We start from the raw sequence: 21,332 nt of genomic DNA on the forward strand, positions 1-21,332 counted from the left end.
GCATGTCAAAAGCAAATACACAGAATGTAAGAGAACCACAATGGATGAAAGGAGAGGTGGATCAGAAAGTCATGATCAGCTAGCAATATATCTTGACACCACTCAACTATTTATTTGGAGAAACCTGCCTTGCTCTTGCTTTTTCTTCACTATCCACTGAAGTGTGCAGGAAGCATGGATTGGTCTCGACAGTGACATCGCTCAGCGAGCCATATTTGGTCAAAAGTCGATTGCACAGGCTCAAGCACAAAGAATAGAAACCTGGTGGACGTTCTGGAGCATGGTCTGTGCCCTCTGAACTGTATCAGGAACAAAGGGGCAGCAGCTTCACGACAGGTTGATCAAAAATAAACAAGAGAAGACAGAGTGAGAAAAATCAAAGTGGACTGGTAAGAGGTGACAGAGAAAAAGATAGATATAAACCTCCTTCTCTTTGGTCCTGTATCCTTACCAAAGGACAAACCTGGGCATTGCAGATATTGGGCCTTTGTCAATATCTCACTTAGTTAACCAGTGGTCATGTATGGGCATACACAGTGTTGATAAACTGTTAGACCATACAAACCATCACAGCTGACTATCTCCCTGTCGCTCCAAACATAGACATTCTTCCAGCAGACACCACTATAACTAAAGGCGATTCCTGACTGAACTCTCCCTCCATAACAGGTTGAGAGATAACCATCAGTCTTTCCCAGCCCAGGCCTGACTGTCTTCAGTTATGAGAGGCCAGGATTACCCTGATATTGGGATTCAGTGACTTACAGATTTTGGGGAGCTGACAGCTTCTCTTCAGTCACTGATGGGAATGAAACATAAACCCATTTTTGTGTCAGCCAGGGCTCAGTGGATAGCATCTCTGTCTCTGAGTCAGTAAATTGTGGTTTCAAATCCCACCCTCTGGAATTTGGGCACAAAAGCTGGACTGATACTAACACTGAGGGAATTTGACATTGTCAGAGAGAACATTTTAGACTTCTTGCCACCAGTTGCATCTAAGAAAGGTGCAAGAGATCCCATTGCACTATTGTTGAAGAGTGTTTTCCATAGTATCCTGGCTAATATTTATCCCTGAAACAAAGCCACTGAAAACTCTATTCTGGTCATTCTCTTTGAGAAACTTGCTACACGCAAATTCACTACAACATTAAAACAGTGACTACATTTCAAAAGAACTTCATTGGTTTGTGAAGCACTTTGGGATATCCTGAAATTGCGAAAGGTGCTATATAAATGCAAGTGTTTCTCTAGCTGACCAGCATTGAATAAATGTTTTGAGTCTAACTTTACCTTGCCAGTCTGACTATTAGAGAACAATAACTTTCGTCGAAGGCCAGTCACTTTGAAAGATTACTTTAGACCATGGTAGTGTTCAATAATGAAGAGGCCGCTGGTGGTTGCCTTTGGCACTGTCTCAGAGCATGAACCTGAATGGAACTGATTCAGCACTGCCATCTCCTGCTTCAAATTCCAGACAAGCAAGTGCTGGCAAAATAAGTTTAACATTAGTAAAGTTAATTAACTAGAAGTCTCACTTATGGGGACATTTCCCCACAACACAAAACAAAGTGTACCAGGGCACATTATTTTATCAACTCTTTATCTTCCCTCTTCTATTCCTGAAAGTTTTGAACAGATTGCTGGGTACGGTTCCACTTTGACTCCTCACTGGGGTACTGTTCAGTTCCTCAGGTAGTAGCTGTTTGTCATGGGTGGGCTAGGAGAGCATGCATCAGCTGTATATGTTGGCAGTAGAGGGCATCAGAGCAGCATATGTCTCTCATCTCATATAATAACAGTGCAACCAGTTCTCAACATTGCTGTGGCAAGAATGATAATGACAATTCCACTCCTGAAATCACTGCAGTGCTCCAATTGTCATTTGTACTGGCATCGGACATGTATCATATAACAGAATTTTAGCTTTAAACCAGGTGTGGCTTTTGCCTATTGCTGTATCTGTTGGATTTTCGAACCTATTATTCCTTGAGGGTAACAAGCCTGTTTCAAACAGCCAAATTTATGGGTATGTACCCAAACAATTCCTTCTAAATCCAAGTGCCTTGTGCATCTACTTGTAACACAGAATAGATTTTATACATTTCTAATGTCAACAAACATGATTTGCAAGTGACAATCACATCAAATCATACAGCATGAAAGATGGCCTAAGGCCCATCATATATGAGTTGTGTCTCTGAAACAGCTATCCAGTTAGTCGTACTCTCCTGCTCCTGCCGCACAGTTCGACATCATTTTTCCCTCTGTTGGGTTTAAACAGTCAAGGCAACTGATCCTGAACACAATTTTAAAATGGATGGACAGAAGGTCAACTCATCCCTGTGCGTCTAAAAGCTTTTAGAAGCACAAAGTGCAAATTTGAGAAATTCACTCTTGACATTTGTCATATTTTTGCTTTATGCTGTGCATAAATTCGCTGCTCTGCTCCTTACAACTATCACTAGTCCTCAAGATGTTCCTCAATGGCTGTGAGAGAACTTGGTCCATGAAAGCCCACTAACATGACTATTTTTTTTCTTTTCCTTAAAGGACCTGATCATATCATTATATGTTTTCTCTTGACTGCAACTAGACTGTCGACAGTACTAATGATACTGACAATTTCTGTCTTTCATGAGCAGATCTTCCAGCATAAAGAGCACGGGAGTAAAAATAGACTGAAATGACCGTGAAAAACCAATAACACAAAGCAGCAGCTGATTTTACACAGTGGCCAATTTTCTTTCCAATGTGTGTAAAATCAGTTATTAATTTATATTGACTATTTTTAATACAGACGAAGATCATTTCAAACCTCTCAATGTTCAAATGCTTAGCCATCGCACTTTAGACCCTGAACAATCAAATTAATTTATATGGAGCACAGATTCTCAGGAAACTGTTAAACTGTTTTGTTTAGGACCAATAATTTGTTTCAAATGTTAATTACGCACAATCAGCTAATCAGTGGCACTCAAATAATAGGGACATAGGACAGATGGATGCAGTAATTGAGCTTCAGATTAATGGGAATTCCTGTTTTTTAAAAAAAGCTACAAAATAAACAAATATATTACTGGGGTTCATTTCTTGAAGAACAGAATTCAAGGGATATGACATTATATTAAATTTTTATAAAACCTTGGTCAAACCACGTTTGGAATACTGAGTGCAGTTATGGTCTCAAAGTTACATAAAAATGTATAAAGGCATTACAGAAAGTGCAAAAAATGTTTAAAAGGATGATATCAGAATTGACAGTTTGGAATGACTGGGAAAGAATCAATAAGCTGGAGTTTCTCTTTCTCCAGAAAAGATAAGGCTGAGGAGTTACCTATTAGAGTATTCTTTTTTTCTTCTAAATCTATGAAGCAATTTGAGAGGGCAGACATAGTGAAAATCTTTCTATTAGTGGCACAGACCACAACTAGGGGTTATCAGAGTATTCTCGATTAACTAATCAAGTGAACTGTACAGGAGCAACCCCTACCCAGAGGGAACTCATGATCACAGGGAGTGACTGAGGCAAATGTTACAGATATGTTTGAGCCAAAGCTGGATAAACACATGAAGGACAAAGGAACAGAAGGATATACGAACACATGAGCAGATAAATTAGGAGCAGTAAGAGGCCACTTGCCTTCTTGAAGCTGTTCCACAATTTAATAAAACCATGGCTGATCTGATTACATCACATTCACACCTTTCACTCCCTTGCATAACAAAGATCTATCTACCTCAGCTTTAAAAGTATTCAAGGACTCTCGTTGCACTGACTTGTGAGTTCAAAAGACTCATGACACTGTGAGAAAAAAAGACTCTTCATCTCTCTTTTAAATGGACATCTACTTCTTTTGAAACAGTGACTACTTGTTCTAGATGTGTTGATGGGATGAAATGCTGATGAGGCTAATGTACAGTATGAACCTGTTGGGCTAAATGGCCTGAATGAGTGCCCCAAATTCTATGTAATACAACACAATACATTGTCACCAGTCACACAGCTTCCAGAATAGCAACTATCTGTGTTAGGGTCCAAATCAGCTTTAAAAATAAAAGATCTCAATCAAAATTGTCACTATTAATTTTTGGAAAGATTACCATTGTTGAAAACTGTTGCACTTGTTTCAGAATATAGATCTAAATTTTAACAATCACTGATGACTGTGATCAGAGTAACTTCAAGCAATTTTCATCCCTTAGTTTTCAATGATGCTCAATACTTTCTCGTTAAGATTTTTCTGCCTTATTGATCACTGGACTCTGCTGAGAAAAGTAACATAGGTTAGACAGTAATAGTTTATCACTCAGAGGCAGCTCAGACTGCACTTTGTCGGTATTTGTACCAACAGAGGCAAACATTTGATACCTGCGTTCTGTTTTGCATGAACAGATAAAGTGGAACACAAACAACTGAGGCAAGCTTGACCATAACATCATCCAACAAATAATTCCAACCCACACAATCTTTGAGGTATTGGTTCCCTTGAAGGAAATGCTCTGATACTTCAGTTACTTGAATGGCCTTGAACTATGGTCACATCTGCCCTTTCAGGTCAAGGGTCAAGGGTCATCATTTGAGAGAACTCCCAACTTCTCCTCTTCAATCTCCTGGCTAACAGTTAATAGACAACCTTCTGAAAAATATTATCTAAGACAGGACAGTTCAACTGGTCATTGATCCACACTGACGCGTCTGGAATCTCCCTCATCCATTTGCTCTCATCGGACTCCAGTGGCAACTCACAGTGTGAAGACGAGCTGACAATGTTATAAAACGCTAAGTGCTTCCTTTATCGTCATCTCAAATGAATCACAAAATGTTCTCAGAAGAAGGAAATAAAGATAGTGTCTCTAATCTCACTCAGAACAATGGAAAGTATGCACTATCCTAATTGTAAGGTTGATAGTCATGTTCTCAGATTTAAAAACAAAGACAAATTCAAGACTGGTTGGTAATTTGTGCAAAGCTGTTGATATCCTTCATGACTATTTCAAGTGCAGGGAACTTGTGTGTTTTGTAAACAATGTGTAGCAGTGGCAGCTGAATTGGTCAATCTGCCTGGCTGGGAACCCAGGTAAACCGCCAACCTCCCTCCCCATCACGTTGTACAAAGGCCTGGCCTTGGCAGAAGGTGTGCGTCTTCACGTTGCGGTGGGGATTGAGCGAGGTGGAGAAGGCCACATCCGTTTTATTCGGGGCTGCCTTGCATGCATGAAAGGGCGGTTCAGTGGGGTGGTAAAGTGCGTGGATCGGGCGAGGCGGTGCTGAATAATGGGGGCGGGGAGAGAGCTCGTTTGTACAGCAAGTCTCCAGTGGGCAGGGACTGGCAAGGAAGTTCCCTGCGGCTGCAGGATCCTGGCTGTAGTCTGCTGGCATTGCATAGTCCGTGTTGTACTCGGTCACCTTCTGTTGATCGCTGCTGTAATCAACCAACGTCTCAGAAATAATGGCACTGTAGTTAGCTGAAGAACTGTCATCAATAGTGTTGGCATCTTTTAATCCTAAAGTCTTGAGCACCCAGGTTTCGACATAGGGATTATGATGATCATCTTGGGCGTTATAGCAGCTACTTTTATTTTTACAGATTGGGTTTCCTCGTCCTCTCTTTGGGAGGCTCTCTGCTGCTGGTTTCTCTGCAAAGTAATCTCCAGCCTCGTCCTGCTTCTGAAACAGGCGCTTCTTACATTTGGAAATCCCATCATTCTTTTGTCCATTTTGAATCAATAATTTCTGTTAAAATGAAAATAAGGTGAGTTTTTGTTTGCTGCTTTGGAAATCTTATATTAATGAAGAGAAAGAGGACTTTTAGAATGTTCAAGTCTGGTGGTGTTTTGCCAGCAAAGGACTTTTGATCTGTTATAATTTGGGAAATGGGGAACATAACTTATATACAACAAGGTTCCACAGACAGCAATAGGGAAATGACCAGATAATCGGTTATAGGAAGGTTGATTCTAGCATGAATATTGGTTAGGGAACCATGCTCTTCTGTAAAATTCCTCGTGTTTTTTTTTACATCTAGTCAACAGGACAGATGGGGCTTTTGTTTAACAACCCATCCACAAGGCAGCACCATGGACAGCACAGCATATTCTCCTTGGATATGCTACTGCCAAATTAACAGCTTCAATGTCCTCAAGTGGTACTTGAACCCACAACCTTCTGGCCTCAAGTCAAGAGTGCTGAATAGTGAGACACAGCTGACACCAAAATACATTCTTGCCAATAATAATAGTCAGGTATGTTTGGTACAGTCACAACCCAATCCCTAATGGATCTGAACCCACAACATTAAACTACTCCAAACAGGCTTATTAGATTCATCAATCAGATGACTAAGATGCCAAGATCAGTAAGGCTAAACTTCCACGTCAACAGAATAGTGCCAATTTCCTTATGTTACAATAACTACATTACATATAGACTAATGTTGAGAGCTTTATCTGTATCTAACCCTGTGATGTAACTGCCCCGGGGAGTGTTTGATGGGACAGTGTAGAGAAGATTTTACATTCAATCTGTGCTGTTGGTAATCTGGGAATACCTTCACAAACACTAAGTCCAGTGCTGATAAGTTATAGTTGAACATAAATAAATTACCAAAAATTAACATCTTCTTATATTTACGGACATCTGATATAGTACTCATTGGTCCTACCGGCATGGATGCATTTTGACAACTACATACCCTGGCCTTGTCCTCCAAGGATTTAACGTAAGTGGAGTTCAGGTATTCTCTCAGCTTGCTGTTTTCCTCATGGAGCCTAGCAAGTTCTTCCTCCTTTTGTTCAAGTGTGTCCTGGAGCTGTAGAAATAATTATTGGAGATTTTGTATTACAAACAAATTGGCTGTTGCAAAGTGCTTAAAATGTGCCCTAGTTCCCTCTTGAAAGTGGGTCGTTTAAGATAAATGATAGCAATTTGGCCAAGGACCTTATCTTTGGGAACTCTGTCTGCAATTTCTTGGAGGTGTGATAATTGTTCTTCGATATCCTCAATCATCATCGTGTACATTAGATATGATTTCAGCTGCTATAGACTTTCCACTGTAAAGACTAGTTTCCCTAATGGCAGACACGTGCTAATAAGGAGAATAAGATGGATTGTTCTCAGAACAATAAGGTTAAGATTTATTTGAGGTACTGAAAATTTTGAGGGGCTAATGTGATTAAATGGAGATATTGCTTTCACTGACCAGAGGGTCGGTTATGAGTGAACACAGCTATCTTTACGAAGGAAGTTTGAAGTTTGGAACTGTCTTGCATAAACAGCAATTGATGATTGCTCAACTGTTCTTATAAAACCGAGACTGAAAGATTTTCATAAAAGCAAAATATTGCAGACGGTGAACATCTGAAATAAAAACAAGGTGCTGGAGAAACTCAGCAGCTTTAGCAGCACTTGGGTAGAGTGAAACTTGTTTTGAGTCTGATATGACTTTTCTTCAGATAGAACAGAACTGATTAATTTTGCTATCCAAATGCATTAAGGGATATGAGGCATGGAACCCGTTATTCATTCATGGGATGTGGGCGTTCCTGGCTGTGCCAACATTTATTACCCAGATGAGTTCCATTTTTTAAAATCCAAATTTCATCATCTGCCAGTTTTGGTATTTGAACCCATCACTATAGAACATGAACTAGAGTTTCTGAATGACTGATCCAGTGACATTAACACCATGCCATTGCCTCCCTTTGATGGGTATATAGATTTGGTGATCATACTGATGTCAATACGATCTCAATTGTGAGTAACAGAATAGATTTGAGGTATTGAATGGCTTCCCCCATTACTAAGTTCCAAAGACAATTGGCAAAGGAAATGAGAGATAGGGATGAGGAGATTTTCTTTTCTCTGTGAGAGGCACCAAATGGATTGAGATTAAATGGGTAGATCCACCACTGAGCCTGCACAGTTGCTCTAGGGTGCATAGCCTCCAGCTGTGATGTATTAGTGTATGCAATCTGTGTAAAAATGTTAAAGGGATTGGATGTAGGTTTGCTCGCTGAGCTGGAAGGCCCATTTTCAGACATTTCGTCACCATACTAGGTAACCTCTTCAATGAGCCTCCAAATGAAGCACTGCTTACTGAAGATGTTACCTAGTATGGTGACGAAATGTCTGAAAATGAACCTTCCAGCTCAGCGAGCAAACTTACATCTAGAACCTCAACCTGAGCTACAAATCTTCTCAAAACTCGCTAATGTTAAAGGGAATATGAAAAGTCAAATTTAAAGCTCTGAAGTATGGAGTGATGCTGTGTTCCTGAAGTATCCAATTGGTTAGTTGGAGCAGTCCAATCATGCCAGCCCTTGTCCTGATATACAGAACCAGACAGAAGTTGGAGGCCATTTAGCCCATCATGTGTGTTCCAATTCTCTGCAAATAAAATTCACTCAGTCCAAGTCCCTCACCTTTTCCCTGTAGCCTTGGGATGGCATTTTCTTTCAGATAATCATTCAATTCTCTTTTGAAAGACACAGTAGGCTAAGCAATTTAAAATTTTAGCAAAGATTGTAGAAATGTGTATCTATTTCTTGGCTTAGTAAATGGGGTCGAGATGCAGATCAGCCATTATCGAATTGAATGGTGGAACAAGCTGGGGAGTGAAGAATGGCCTCCTTCTGGTTCTATGTTCTTGGCCCAGGATAACACAAGGAAATTAAGTTATTGATTCTCATTGCCCAATAGTTATTAGATTTTTAAGCATCGGTCAAGAAGATTAATGGAATCTCTAAGGATTACAATCAAAGCAACAAATTACCTGTTTATTTTTATGGAGCTGAGATGATAGGTGGCCTGTCCATATGAAGTCATCTTGGACACTTGTGTCATATTCCAGGAAGTAGTCTATTGAGAAGTTGAAGCAAGTCATTGAGTCATGCCAATCATGGAGCTACACAGATTCTCCCACATTACTAGTACCAGTCTTTCCAGACTCCCCAAGATGCTGGGCTCCCGGGTGCACAGGCTACCCCACTTCGCTGGGCGCCCAGGTACACAGACCCCCCATGTTGCTGGGCGCCCAGGTGTGCACAAACCCGCACCCCCCATGATGCTGGGTGCCCTGGTGCACAGACTCCCCCACGTCACTGGGTGCAGACTCCCAAATGTCACTGTCGCCCATGTGCACAGAACCCCCCCATGATGCTGGGTGCCCTGGTGCACAGACTCCCCCATGTCACTGTCGCCCACATGCCCAGACTCCCCCATGACGCTGGGCACCCGGGTAAACAGACTCCCCCACATCACTAGGTGCCCGGGTGCACAGACTCCCCCATGTCGCTGGGTGGTGAATCTGTGGACCTCGTTGTCACGGAAGGCTGTGGAGTCCAAGTCATTGAGTGTCTTTGAGAGATCAATGGGTTTGGATTATTAAGGGGATCAAGGGATGCCAGGGAAGGCAGGAGACTTAGGTTGAGAAACACATATACCATGATGGAGTGATGGAGCAGTCTGGATAGGCCGAACGAGCTAGTTCTGCATCTTGTGGTCTTATGGGCTAAACCATCTTTGCCATTTCATTGGGTGGCCGTGTATGCGGACTCTCCCTCATTGTTATGAGCCAGTCTGTACAAACGAGGATGCCCACTTTCCATTTAATGATTTTTTTCCCCGTTTGTTGTAACAAATTGGCTGTTTCAGCACTATTTGATTTGTAAATGGAATACAAAGTCAGGATTGGAATTTGGAAGCCATTGACCCCAGTTTCCCCCAGCCACAGGCCAGCTCCGGCCTCTCCATGTCCCCCCACCTTTTGCTGATTTACTGGGGTACCCGTTTTCCGGGAGCTCAGGAGCGGAGCAACGAGCCCACGACAACTCGGGGCTGTACACGTGCCTCACGCCGCTTCCTGGTTTAATGTTTAGCTGGGCTCATCTCTGGAGGCGGGTTTCAGGGGAAGCGAGCCAAAGGTCGAGGTAACAGTGTGGGTGTGTAAAACAAACCATCCAGCAATAATAAGAGCCGAGCTGCAGCAGCGGGAGCTCAGCAAAACGGCAGGGACGGCATGGCTGTTGGACTTTATTTACTCAGTTGCCAGAAACGCTCCGTTACTGCACCAGGAGCAAGGGGTGGGGAGGGGGCAGCTCGGGGTGTCCAGGCCAGGCTGCACTTCACCCCAAGACTGGAGCTGCTCTCCTAGCCAAGGCCTACTACGTCTCTTACCTTGTGGCTGGGTTTCTCTCTGGCTGCTTCTGCTGTTGTCCAGGATACCGCCCGGCCACTGAGAGTACCAGGTTTCCATGGAAATGTCAACACTGGCTGACGTCGCCAGTGAAGAAGAGTACTCATAGTGCTGGTCTCCTACAAAGCACTGGTCCTGGCAGGAGAGAATAGTGTTCTGGAGATGGAGGAGAGATGGAAGAGGGAGAGAGACATGGAGGGTGTGAGAGAGACAGAGTGTGTGTGCGAGAGAGAGAGAGAGAGAAAAACACAGATTGGCGCCCAGATCTTCTGCAACACCAAACCAGTGCTACATGATTCCAGGCGTTTCTCAGAGTTCTCACCTTTCAGGTTGTGCAGCTTGGACAAAATATCAGAATTCAACTCTAAGAATTCATTAGGAAAACAATGAAGTAATGATACCTCAATTCTGACATGAGTGTCATATCTCAAAGGTGGAGATCAAAGTACTGGATTATCACATTAAAACAGATTAAACAGCATTATGTTCAAACTGGCAGCTTTGACTTTTAGCTAATGTGAAATAACTCCATTAAACTGCTTCGCTCAACACTAAGTTAAAAAGCAGCTAATGTTTGACAATTTAAAGTGCATTTTAAATGACAAGAAACAAACAAATCAAACTTAAATAAAAAATGGAAAGCGTTGAGATAATTCAACAGGTTTGGCAGCATCTGTTGAGAGAAAAACAGAGTCAACATTCAGAAAGCGAAGTCATCGAGGACTTCAAACCCCATGTCCAATGAAGATTCCTCAGCACAAAAGGTAGAGAGGCGAGGGGGAGGGGCAGGGGAGGAGAGAGAAAGGGGAGCAGAGAAAGAGAGGGGGAGAGGGAGTGGAGGGAGTAAAGAGAAAGAAATGGTCACACACACACAATTGGAAAAATAATAAGCGAGCGACAATGAGATCTGCAGTGATTTTTCGCGGGTTGGAAGGCCGCCATTCTCAGTATTGGCATGTCTCTGCCGAACTCTCTCATTTGTCGGAATCTGCCTCGTTGTTTCGCGTCTCATTTCGCTGAGCTATTTCAAACTCTCGTGCTTGTGCTGATTTCTGGGTGGATTTTGGCTTTCGGTTCTGACTTGTTCTAGTCTCCCGAACACATTAAGTAGTGCGGGACCTCTCTCTGGCTCGCTCCGATATTCATCCTATCTTTTCCACACACTCGCCAGCTCCCGGGGTGGGGGGCGGACTGCCCCACTCACACAAGCCGCCCCAGCGCTCCGTCTCCCGTTCACAACCCACTATCAAACTTGGGCGTTATTTTTAAAACAAAAACAAGTTGAGGAACGGGATTCCCGTGGTTTCTGATTCGGCGCGCTCGCTAAAGAGTGAAACAATGCCACCCAACTAAAGCAGAGAGAGACAGAGAGGGAAAACATCTAAAAAGAAAATAAAAACAACTAAACAAAAATACACAAATGCTGGTACTGGAACAAACAAAAGGGGGATAGTCAGAAAAAGGAGTGAGAAAGGGAAAAGATAAAGAGAGCGAGGGAGACAGAAAAAGACTGGAAAGAGAGAGAGGGGCGGGGCAAGAGGAGTAACAAGAATCAGACAGAAAGAGTGAAAGGCAGAGGTGGAGAGAGAGAGAGAACGAGACACAGGATGGAGAGATGGAGGAGAGATACACATAGATGCAAATTGAAAGGGAGGGGCAAAAACGGATCGAAAGAGAGAGGGGAGAGGGAGAAAAATGGGTAAAGAGGACAGATAGAATCACGCCAAAGAGTAAAGCGGGACACACCCACTGGGGTGAGGGGGGCGGGGGTGCTGTACAGAAAGAGGGAGTGAGACAGAACTGAACCTAATGATTAGGGAAACATAATCCCAATTCCTCAAACGTTAGTTTCGAGGTCCTAAACACAGTCAAAAGGAAAAGTTGTACTCAGTCATTTACCCACACACTCTAAACAATACTGCAACACCAATCAGATTACAGAAGAAGGAAATATTCTATTCAAAGTGCACAACCCTGAAACCACACACCAAAACCTCTCCTACTTCCCCTCCACTGCGATTAATGTGGACAGAAGTTCTGGAGAACGTTTTAAACTCTTCTTTCCCGTTTGTCTGTTTCTTTTGGGATATGTTAGAGTCTAAAATTGCACAGCTAACTAAAGTCAGTGGGATCAGCCTAACCAAACTCCTCTCGGAGGTTTTCGGCAGCACGGCCTCAGAGTTTTGCAACATTGTCAAACCCCATCAGCCTGCTTTACCCTGAACTGTAAATCTCAGGCTCAATCCTGTACTACGTTGAAGACTGCAGCAGGGACATCCACTCGCAGGTAATGTTTTGGTGCAGACTCCCAGAGATCTGAAGCTGCTCTGAAATACAAAGACCCTCACACAGATCGCCCCCGTCCCCTGTAATCGAGTCTGCGTGCACTCAACAGAGAGCTACAGTGCCCAGACTAAAGTGAAACCTCACACCCTTTCGGCTAATGGGAGGAAATGATTCCGAAAGTGGCGACTGGCTCCGTTTTATGATAGTGTGTGTTGCTGTTCAGCCTTGCAAGCTCCTTCTGCCTCTCTCGGCGAACTCGCTTCACAACTGCGTTCTCTCCCAGAGGAAGGGATCCTTGACTTGGGTCAAAGTGAACGCAGCTCCTTTGCAGTCAGTTGCGAAGAGCTAGAGAAGTGACATTCGAGAGAGCTGGATGGGCAGCTTTCCCGACTTTGCAGGGCTCACATTCACCACTTGTCAGGTGCATGAGGTTTTCTGAGCTGGTTAGACTGCTGGTCAGTCTAAAAAACAGCCTCCTAATTGAGTTTAAAACGCTGCATAAGGCAAATAAAGTTTTACTCTGCTCCCCCTTTCTCTCCCCCTTCCACCCACTGGGTCCTCAGATGCTCAGATTCACTTACCATCTCGAAGAGCGTGTGTCAGAGAGAGGGGGAAGAGACACACGGGCAGGCACGTTCTCTTTAAAACTCCACAGCCCTTTAAACCGACCTGAGAGTGTTGGTCCCACTATGGCTCTGAGCTCTGAACTGAACCAGTGACGCCTCGTGGACCAGCTCAACGAGCGATCTGATTTGGTGCAAAGCTGGCAACCTTGTGACGTGAGTGAGCAGCAAACCTGCTGAAATAAAAGTCAAGCAAGCAAGGCAGGGGTGGGGGAAAGAAAAAAAAAATCCTCTTCAGCCTGTCCTCTGGTCCTTTCGATCCCCCCAGGGCGACACTGAGTTTTCTATCTCGCCTGCACTGTTCTGCATTTGCGGGAGTAACTCGGGGCTCTCAAGTGCGACGGATTTCAAGACGGGCAATCCGTAGATTATAGCATGTCCCCAGAACCCACCAAAGACATTCTGACTTGTAACCGTATCGAGTGGAGTTGATGAAGTGGCTGAAAACTCGCTTCCCTGGTTAAACATACTCCATCGACCCGCAGGCTTGTGTATTTGCACCTGATCGTTCAAACAGCAGAAACTGAAAGTTTGTAATTTTGCGTTGCCTTCTCTGCATTGGACCTCCTACGCGTTCTGTACAAGTGGGAGTGGTTCTCAATTAGAGCAGAATCGCAGAGACCTTATTAATAACTCAGCGCCTGTTGTCTGAGCACAACTGCACAGGTAACCTGACCCTTCCTCTGCGAGACCTGTGGGAGGTGCAGAACACCCTAGGATTAAAAATAAATACATCGACATATGGAAAGTTGTCATTTCATTCTACCCTGGAGAGCATGTCATTGAGTTAACCCATTAGGCAGCTTACATTAACAGAATGAAGCACTTCTTCCCCGATTATCAGCATCACAACACAATTGAACCTTTCTGTTACGTGCCCCATGGTTAATTACTTACCCAGATAATGACAATTATATCCATCTCCCTTCGGAGGACTGCACTTTGTATATCTTAAGCGACCTATACTAGCTGAGTTAAACACAATGAAATAAATACATTCTCATTTAAAGACTGAAAACATCATAATTGTGTTGGAACGAAATGTTAGTTGCACTTTATTTTACAAATATTGATTTGTTTACTGGTTAGCACTATGTGTGTAATAATATGCATGTTTATCAGCCAATTATCATTTCATTCAGATAACAATCCCGAGATATTAAAAACAAGCAGATAAATAATAAATGGTTCAGGAAAATATTTCACCTCAAATATAACTTTTTTTGCAATACAGGATTTAAATTGCCATTAATTGATACCAAAACAATTGTTATACAAAGAAATCGAAATATTAACATTAATTATACAAATGAATAAGGTTGATTAAGGTTTGTATTATACATGTATCTTGATCAATAATTTGTTTTAATGCATTTGTTGTTGTTTTTGCAGAAGTTTTGTGCAAGTATTAGGCTCTGCTGCTGACTTTCAGAGTTACTGTGGAGAGATCTAGCCAATGGATGGATGCTGAGTGCCAGACTCTCTGGTACCTGGAACCCTGTCTGAGACCTCAACTCACGTCGGGCTCGGGATGAAATCCTTCAAAATAAGTCAACAAAACCACGGTTTCATCGCCCAAAAACAAAGGTGGGCAGAAAGGAACAACACAGGGATCGATCTAGCGCCTTTCCCCATCCAGGGGCGCCTTCCCTTTTGCACAATTTCAGCAAATTCCCCCCAATATCGGCCTAAAACTCTTCGAGACTGCCGCCATGTTGAAGAGTTGAAAGGTTAAAGCCTGGTTGGGGCTTGACGTCATCACTTTGCGTCCACTTCCACTCCAAACTTTTTTTAAGGAAAAACTTTCCCAAAGTTTACAGAAATTCACATTGCCCATCCCCCACCTTCATCCTGATGTCCAAAGAGATTCCAATCGAATTCTGCAATTATAGAAAATCTTTATCAAGCTCAGTGGCTGCAATTTCTGCCCCAAAGTGTCTGCAGACGGATCACAGCCCCAACTGGTCCAAGTTCCATCTGATTAGATCTACTATTAGTTTCCAGCTATTAAATTAACATTAAAGCTGATACTATTTGAACATTTTCCGTTCACTTCAAATCTTCTTTCGATATTTGTGTACCAAAATACAGGCAAAGATGTTTTCTAAACCCAATAAACAACTTTCTGTGTTTACAATTATTAAATTCATATAACAAGTGAAAACTGTTTTTGTCACATTATTCGTTCGACTACAGCAATGAATAATTATGACATTATTTTCTTAACATGTAGCTGACACTGTGACCAATTTTACAACTTTAATTTATGCAATTTCCATTGTTTTCCTGTTACGAAATTTTTAATCAAGAGAATCAAGTCAATAAAAATGATGAAAATATGAAAAAGATTTGCAGGGGCCGTGGAACTTTAATTAGATTTTTAACAGTCTTTCTTCCAGTGGTGGCGTTTGTTATCTTTCGAATATAAATTCACTGTAAAAAGGACAGGTGTTGTAGCTCAAAATATTTACATTTATTCAAATAAAACAGACGAAATCGTTTATTTTTGTGTGTTTTGTTTATTCGAAACACTGCCCTCTAATGGCTGTGAGATTTTGACCTTAAAGTTTGACCTCATGAGGGACCTGTCACAGATGGAGTGAGAAACACTCGAAACGTATTGATGTGGGGATAGGGAGAGCATGGAGGATGCTGAGGAAGGAGCTGGTGTGAATGCAGTTGAGGTATTGAGGCTAGTTGGATGTCACTGACACTTGGCATATTTAGCACTTAACAGCTCCTCACATATTGGAATGGAATTTCTGCTCCTGGAAACACTTGACACAACTTTCTTGAGGGAATAAGAAATTCATCCCAAAGCATAAAAATGACGCGGCTAGTGAGTTCCAGTCATTCAAAACTCGCCGTTTTTAAATTACACATTCGATACAAATTCCCAATTATTTAAGTTTGGAGGGACACTGAGAGATTGGACAATTCAGTCAGGTTTGCCGATGAACTTTCGGATACAAATTGTAACACTGCAATGACAAGCAGTGGGAATAAACACTTTCTCACATTCACCGAACACCGGGTCTTTTAACGAATAAACTCAAACCAGCTCCGATTAACGAGAAATCCAACGAAAGATTGATGTCAATGTTCGAAGGTGGCAGAATAAGGGGAGGAAAGGGCGGGAGTAAGGAGGGAGGATTTAAAAAAATACAGAGCGGGCATAGAAACGATGAGCCGAATGGCCTCCCACATTGGCAGAGGGTTTAACGCTTTACATTTTGCAAGTTTTCCGCTTCGGCCTGAATCCGCTGCCGACTGAAGTCGATTTTCTGAACGAAAGGTATCGAAAATACTGTAATGTTGTCTGGTTGAGAAAGAGAGAAATCCTCTGTGAGAGAGTGTTGCCAGTAACTGGAGATCTTACAATAGACTGGACCTTCCGAAATGAAAAAAAAAGGGAAAACATTTTAAAAAGAGGAAAAATATTTTTTCCCCCATTAGGAATGTTGCCCCGGCCAAAGACAGCGCTGCGATTCTTCCTAACCCCAACTTGTCGTTTGATGTCCCGCGATTAAAAGTGAACATTTATTTGATGGGAAGCGACAGCGGTTCGGGTTTCTAACGTTGATGTGTTTTTTCTTTCGGACCAAGATAACAAAGTTCTGGCTCCTGAATTTGGGAATGGGTCTGCGAGAGTGACACCGAACGATGTCCCGGAGGGTCGGGGAGTTCCCTCTGATGCCCCAGGAAAAAAAAACAGACACATCGAAAAATAAAGCGGAGAGAGTGCGATCCTTGCACCAGGTTTGCTGTTTGCGGGATCGTGCTGTGCATTTTGCCTGCCCTGCGTTTGCAACAGACTTCCAAAGCCCTTTTTTGGCAGGAAAGCGCTGTCACAGATCACTGACCTCGACCTCCATTGATGTAGCCGCACAGTCTTGATGCATTGTATCAAAAGACGATGCAAAAGAGCATCAGAAATTGGAACAAGTATCGGGCACTTGCCTGCTCTGCTATGAGATTATGGCTGATCATTCATCACTCTATTTACCCTCAATGCACATATATTTTCTATTTATATTTGATCCTGGTGGCAGGGAAGTATCCTGTACAGAGGAATAGGAGTAGGCCATTCAGCCCATCAAGCCTGTACTTCGACTTCCTATATTCAGAAAGTACCTTTTACTTACAATATCCCCACAATCCATAAGCTATCAGGAATCAGCACAGTCGATAAAGGAGAAGGGGTGAAGTGAGGTTGGAATCTGGAGAGAAATTGGAAATACTGTCATACAACATGGAAACAGACCCTTCCGTCCAACCAGTCTATGCTGAACATAATCCCAAACTGAACTAGCCCCACCTCCCTGCTCCTGGCTCATATCCATCCAAACCTTTCCTATTCATGTACTTGTCCAAGGGTTTTTTTTTAAACATTGTAATTGTACCCACATCCACCACTTCCCCAGAAGTTCATCCCACACATGAACCACCCTCTGTGCAACAAAAAAACCAATGTCTTTGTAAAATCTCTCTCCTCTCACTTTTAAAATGTGCCCTCTACTCCTGAAATTCTGTATCCGAGGAAAAGGACAGCTACTATTAACTCTATCTATTCTCCTCATTATTTTGTAAACTTCTATGTGGTCACCTCTCAACCTCCTACACTCCAGTGGAAAAAGCCCCAACCTATCCAGCCTTCCTTTATAACTCAAATCTTCTGTATCTGGCAACATCCCGGTAAATTTCTTCTGAACCCTTTCCAGCTTAATAATAGCCTTCCTATAACAGGGTGACCAGAATTGGACACAGTGCTCCAGAAGAGGCCTCACTAATGCACTGTACAATGTCAACATGACTTCCCAATCCCTGTTCTCAATGACTGAGGAAGTTCAAGAGTTAGGAGTAATAGCAAAGAAAAGTGCTGGATAAAATCATCAGCTCAGGCAGCAGCTCTGAAGAGAAGCAGAGATAACATTTCAGGTCACTCAGCTTACAGTAGAATTTCACAACTTGAATTCCCTGGGGTAGAAGATGGGCAATGAAATGTTGACAGAGCTGAAGTACTCAAGCAGTTAGGGAGAGAATGGGGCCTCTTAAATATCCACGAGGTCATCTTTATGTTGAACTTCAGGAGATGGGAGAGAGATACTAATTGAATATTTCGGGTCAGTTTTTACTGTTGGGAATGAAATAGAGGCTAGCGATCTCAGGGAAATAAATATTAATGTTTTGAAAACAAGAAGAGGGAGTGCTGGAAGTCTTAGAAAACATAAAATGTAGATAAATCTCCAGGATCTGATCAAGTATATCCCAGGACGTACACAGATGTAGTGGGAACTTAGGGAAGAAACTGCAGGGCCCCTAACAGAGATATTTGTGTCATCTATAACTACATGTGAGGTGCCTGAGGACTGGAGGTTGGCTAATGTTGTGCCTTTATTTAAGAAAGGCTGTGCAGAGAAGCCTGGGTACTATTGACGTGTGAGGCGAAAGTGAGGACTGCAGAGGCTGGAGATTAGAGTCAGGAGTGTGGTGCTGGAAAAGCACAGCAGGTCAGGCAGAAAAAGCCCTTCTGCCTAAAACATCAATTTTCCTGCTCCTTGGATGCTGCCTGACCTGCTATGCTTTTCCTGCACCACATTCTTGACATTGTTGACCTGTGAGTCTGGCATAGATGGTGGGTAAGTTGTTGGAGGGGATTCTGAAAGATAGGATTTGCATGTATTTGGAGAGACAAAGACTGATTAGGGATAGTCGGCATGGCTTTGTGCGAGAGAAATACTGTCTCTCAAACGTGATTGAGTTTTTTGAGCATGTAACTAAAATGATTGGAGGGCAGAGCAGTAGATGTAGTTTACATGGATTTTAGTAAAACCATTGACAAGTTTCCACACAGTAGGCTGGTTGATAAAGTTAGATCATTTGGGATTCAGGGAGAGCTTGCCAATTGCTTGGTGGTAAGAGACAGAGGGTGGCGATGAAGGATTATTTTTGGGACTGGAGGACTGTGACGAGCAGTATTCCGCAGGGACTGGTACTGGTTCCACTTTTTATTTGTTCATTTATTATTTATTCAAACAATTTGAATGAGAATTTACAAGGCATGGTTAGCAAGTTTGGAGATGACACCAAAATTGGAGATATAGTGAACAGTGAAGAGGGTTGTCTAAGGTTATAAAGAGATCGTGATCATTTGGGTCAAAGGGCTGAGGAGTGGCAGATGGAGTTTAATGTGGATAAATGTGAGAGATTGCATTTTGGTAAAACAAACAGGGACTGGACTGATTCGTTGAGGAGGAGGATGTGCAGGTGGAAGATGGCAGGCCTCCAGTACTCCCAGTCCAAGTAGCAAGTGTGGCAGAATAGAGTCCAATCCTGGGACAGAATGCTTGACAATCTGAGTTATGGAATCAGACTGCAGAAACACCTTCACTCTGCGTGTCCAATCCATGCTCTAACCATTAATCCATGCATTAAGCAATTATTCCCACAAAGACATTAAACAGATGACAGAAAAGATTTATCGGAATTGTTCCAGAGTTGAAGTTCTTCAGACACATATATCGACAGGAGACACTGGGGCTGAAGGGTTGAGAGGAGATTTAATTGAGGTGGTCAAAATCATGAGGGGTCTACACAGAGTTGAAATGGACAAACTGTTCCCATTATCAGAAGGGTCAAATATCAGAGACACCAATTTAAAGTGAATGGACTTTGAAAGCTCTTTTTACAAAGTGAGTGGTTAGGATCTAAAATGGTCTGCCTGTAAGTGTGGTGGAGATACGTTCAGTTGAGGCTTTCAAAAGGGGATTAGATGATCATTTGAAAAGTAAAAGTTTGCAGAGGCAGGGAAATCTGTGCTCTGGCACTTCCTAATCAACCTAACTTTTTCCATGTGACTACCAATTCTATCTGAATAATTGCTTCTAGAAGCTTCCCTACCACTGGAGAGAAACTGATTTTCTGCTTCCGTCACTGGTCCCATCCCTTCAGCCCAGACATGAAGCTTTGGAGTTCCCTCCCTAAACCTTCTTTAAGATACTCCTTAAAGGTTCTTTGACTAGGTTTTAGGTCATTTGCTGCTACATATGGAAGTCAAAATCCTGGAATTCCATCCTTAACAGCCCTGAAGGTATCCCTACATCACATGACTGCCGCCAATCAAGAAGGCAGTTTCCCACCATTTTCTCCAGGGAAGTTAAGGGTGGACAATAAACTCTGACTTAGCCAACAATTCCCGGACTGAATGAATGAACAACAAGCTGCATTTCTTGCCCACACCTGCACACTCAGATAGAGCTCAGAAGTGCTGAGTCATGCAGTGAGACATAGGAATGGGGAGGGGGTGGTGGGGCAGAAAGCAGTGGCAGTGTGGGACACTGGGGCTTGGAGGCACAAATGAACATGACTGCCAGGAGAGGGCTCTGTTCAGGTGGTGTGATGTCCTCACCATCATCTGCACATGTGGTTGGCAGCCATCTTGGTGCTGGCACCACACACTTTTCTTAAAAACTAAATTGGTTCAATGCTTATTTTTGTCTGATAATTAATTCTGTGCTGTAGATCGCTTTGCGATATTAAAGGAGTTTGTTTTTATTCATTTGTAGGATGTGGGCATCGCTGGCTGGCTACTAATAATTGTCTGTCCCGTGTTACCCTTGAGAAAGTGAGAGTGAACTGCCTTCATAAAAACTGCTACTAACCATGTACTGTGAGTTGACCCACAAATGCTTTTTGGGAGGGAATTCTAGGATTTTGATCCTGCAAAATTGAAGGAGGAGCGATATATTTTAAAGTCAGGATGCTGAGTGAGTTGGAAAAAAAACTTGCAGTTGGTGGTGTTCCCATGTATCTATGGCCTTTGTCCTTCTAGATGGAAGTGGCTGTGGGTTTGGAAGGTGCTGTCTAAAGAGCTTTGATGAATTTTGCAGTGCATCATGTAGATTGTTTACCCTGCTGCTACTGAACGTCAGTGGTGGAGAGAATGGATGCTTATTGGGTGTAGTGCCAATCAAGTGGGCTGCTTTGTCATGGATGGTGTCAAGCTTCTAGAATGTTGTGAAAGGTGCACACATTCAGGTAAATATTGGAGTATTTCATCACACTCCTGACTCGTGCCTTCTAAATGGTGGACAGGCTTTGGGGTGTCTGGAGGTGAATTACTTGCCGCAGTATTCCTAGCCTCTGACTCGCTCTCATAGCCATTATGTTTGTATGGTGAGTACAGTTGAGTTTCTGAGCAATGATTACCCCAATGTTGATAGTGTGGGAT

General features: G+C 42.8%; 1 protein-coding gene across 1 annotated transcript; it reads right to left on the reverse strand.

Moving 5' to 3' along the window:
• Positions 1–3,606: 3,606 nt before the first annotated feature.
• gmnc (geminin coiled-coil domain containing) lies at positions 3,607–13,181 on the reverse strand. Its single transcript, XM_043702619.1, has 5 exons — positions 13,061–13,181; positions 10,175–10,349; positions 8,772–8,857; positions 6,693–6,809; positions 3,607–5,734 (listed from the first exon to the last, which is right to left on the reverse strand). Exons 1-5 carry the CDS (start codon positions 13,061–13,063, stop codon positions 5,054–5,056), a joined length of 1,062 nt encoding a protein of 353 aa, XP_043558554.1. The 5' UTR covers positions 13,064–13,181; the 3' UTR covers positions 3,607–5,053.
• Between the last annotated feature and the right edge of the window lie 8,151 nt (positions 13,182–21,332).

Source organism: Chiloscyllium plagiosum, chromosome 13 (assembly GCF_004010195.1).
Source record: "Chiloscyllium plagiosum isolate BGI_BamShark_2017 chromosome 13, ASM401019v2, whole genome shotgun sequence".
Lineage (NCBI taxonomy): Eukaryota > Metazoa > Chordata > Chondrichthyes > Orectolobiformes > Hemiscylliidae > Chiloscyllium > Chiloscyllium plagiosum.

Bases quoted from the DNA above. Each gene is read 5' to 3' on its own strand.
- gmnc (XM_043702619.1), bottom strand. The intron at 8,858-10,174 runs GTAAGAGACGTA...ACTTCTCAATAG, and splicing joins GAGAGAAACCCAGCCACAAG to ACTACTTCCTGGAATATGAC. The intron at 5,735-6,692 runs GTATGTAGTTGT...TCATTTTAACAG, and splicing joins CCTTGGAGGACAAGGCCAGG to AAATTATTGATTCAAAATGG.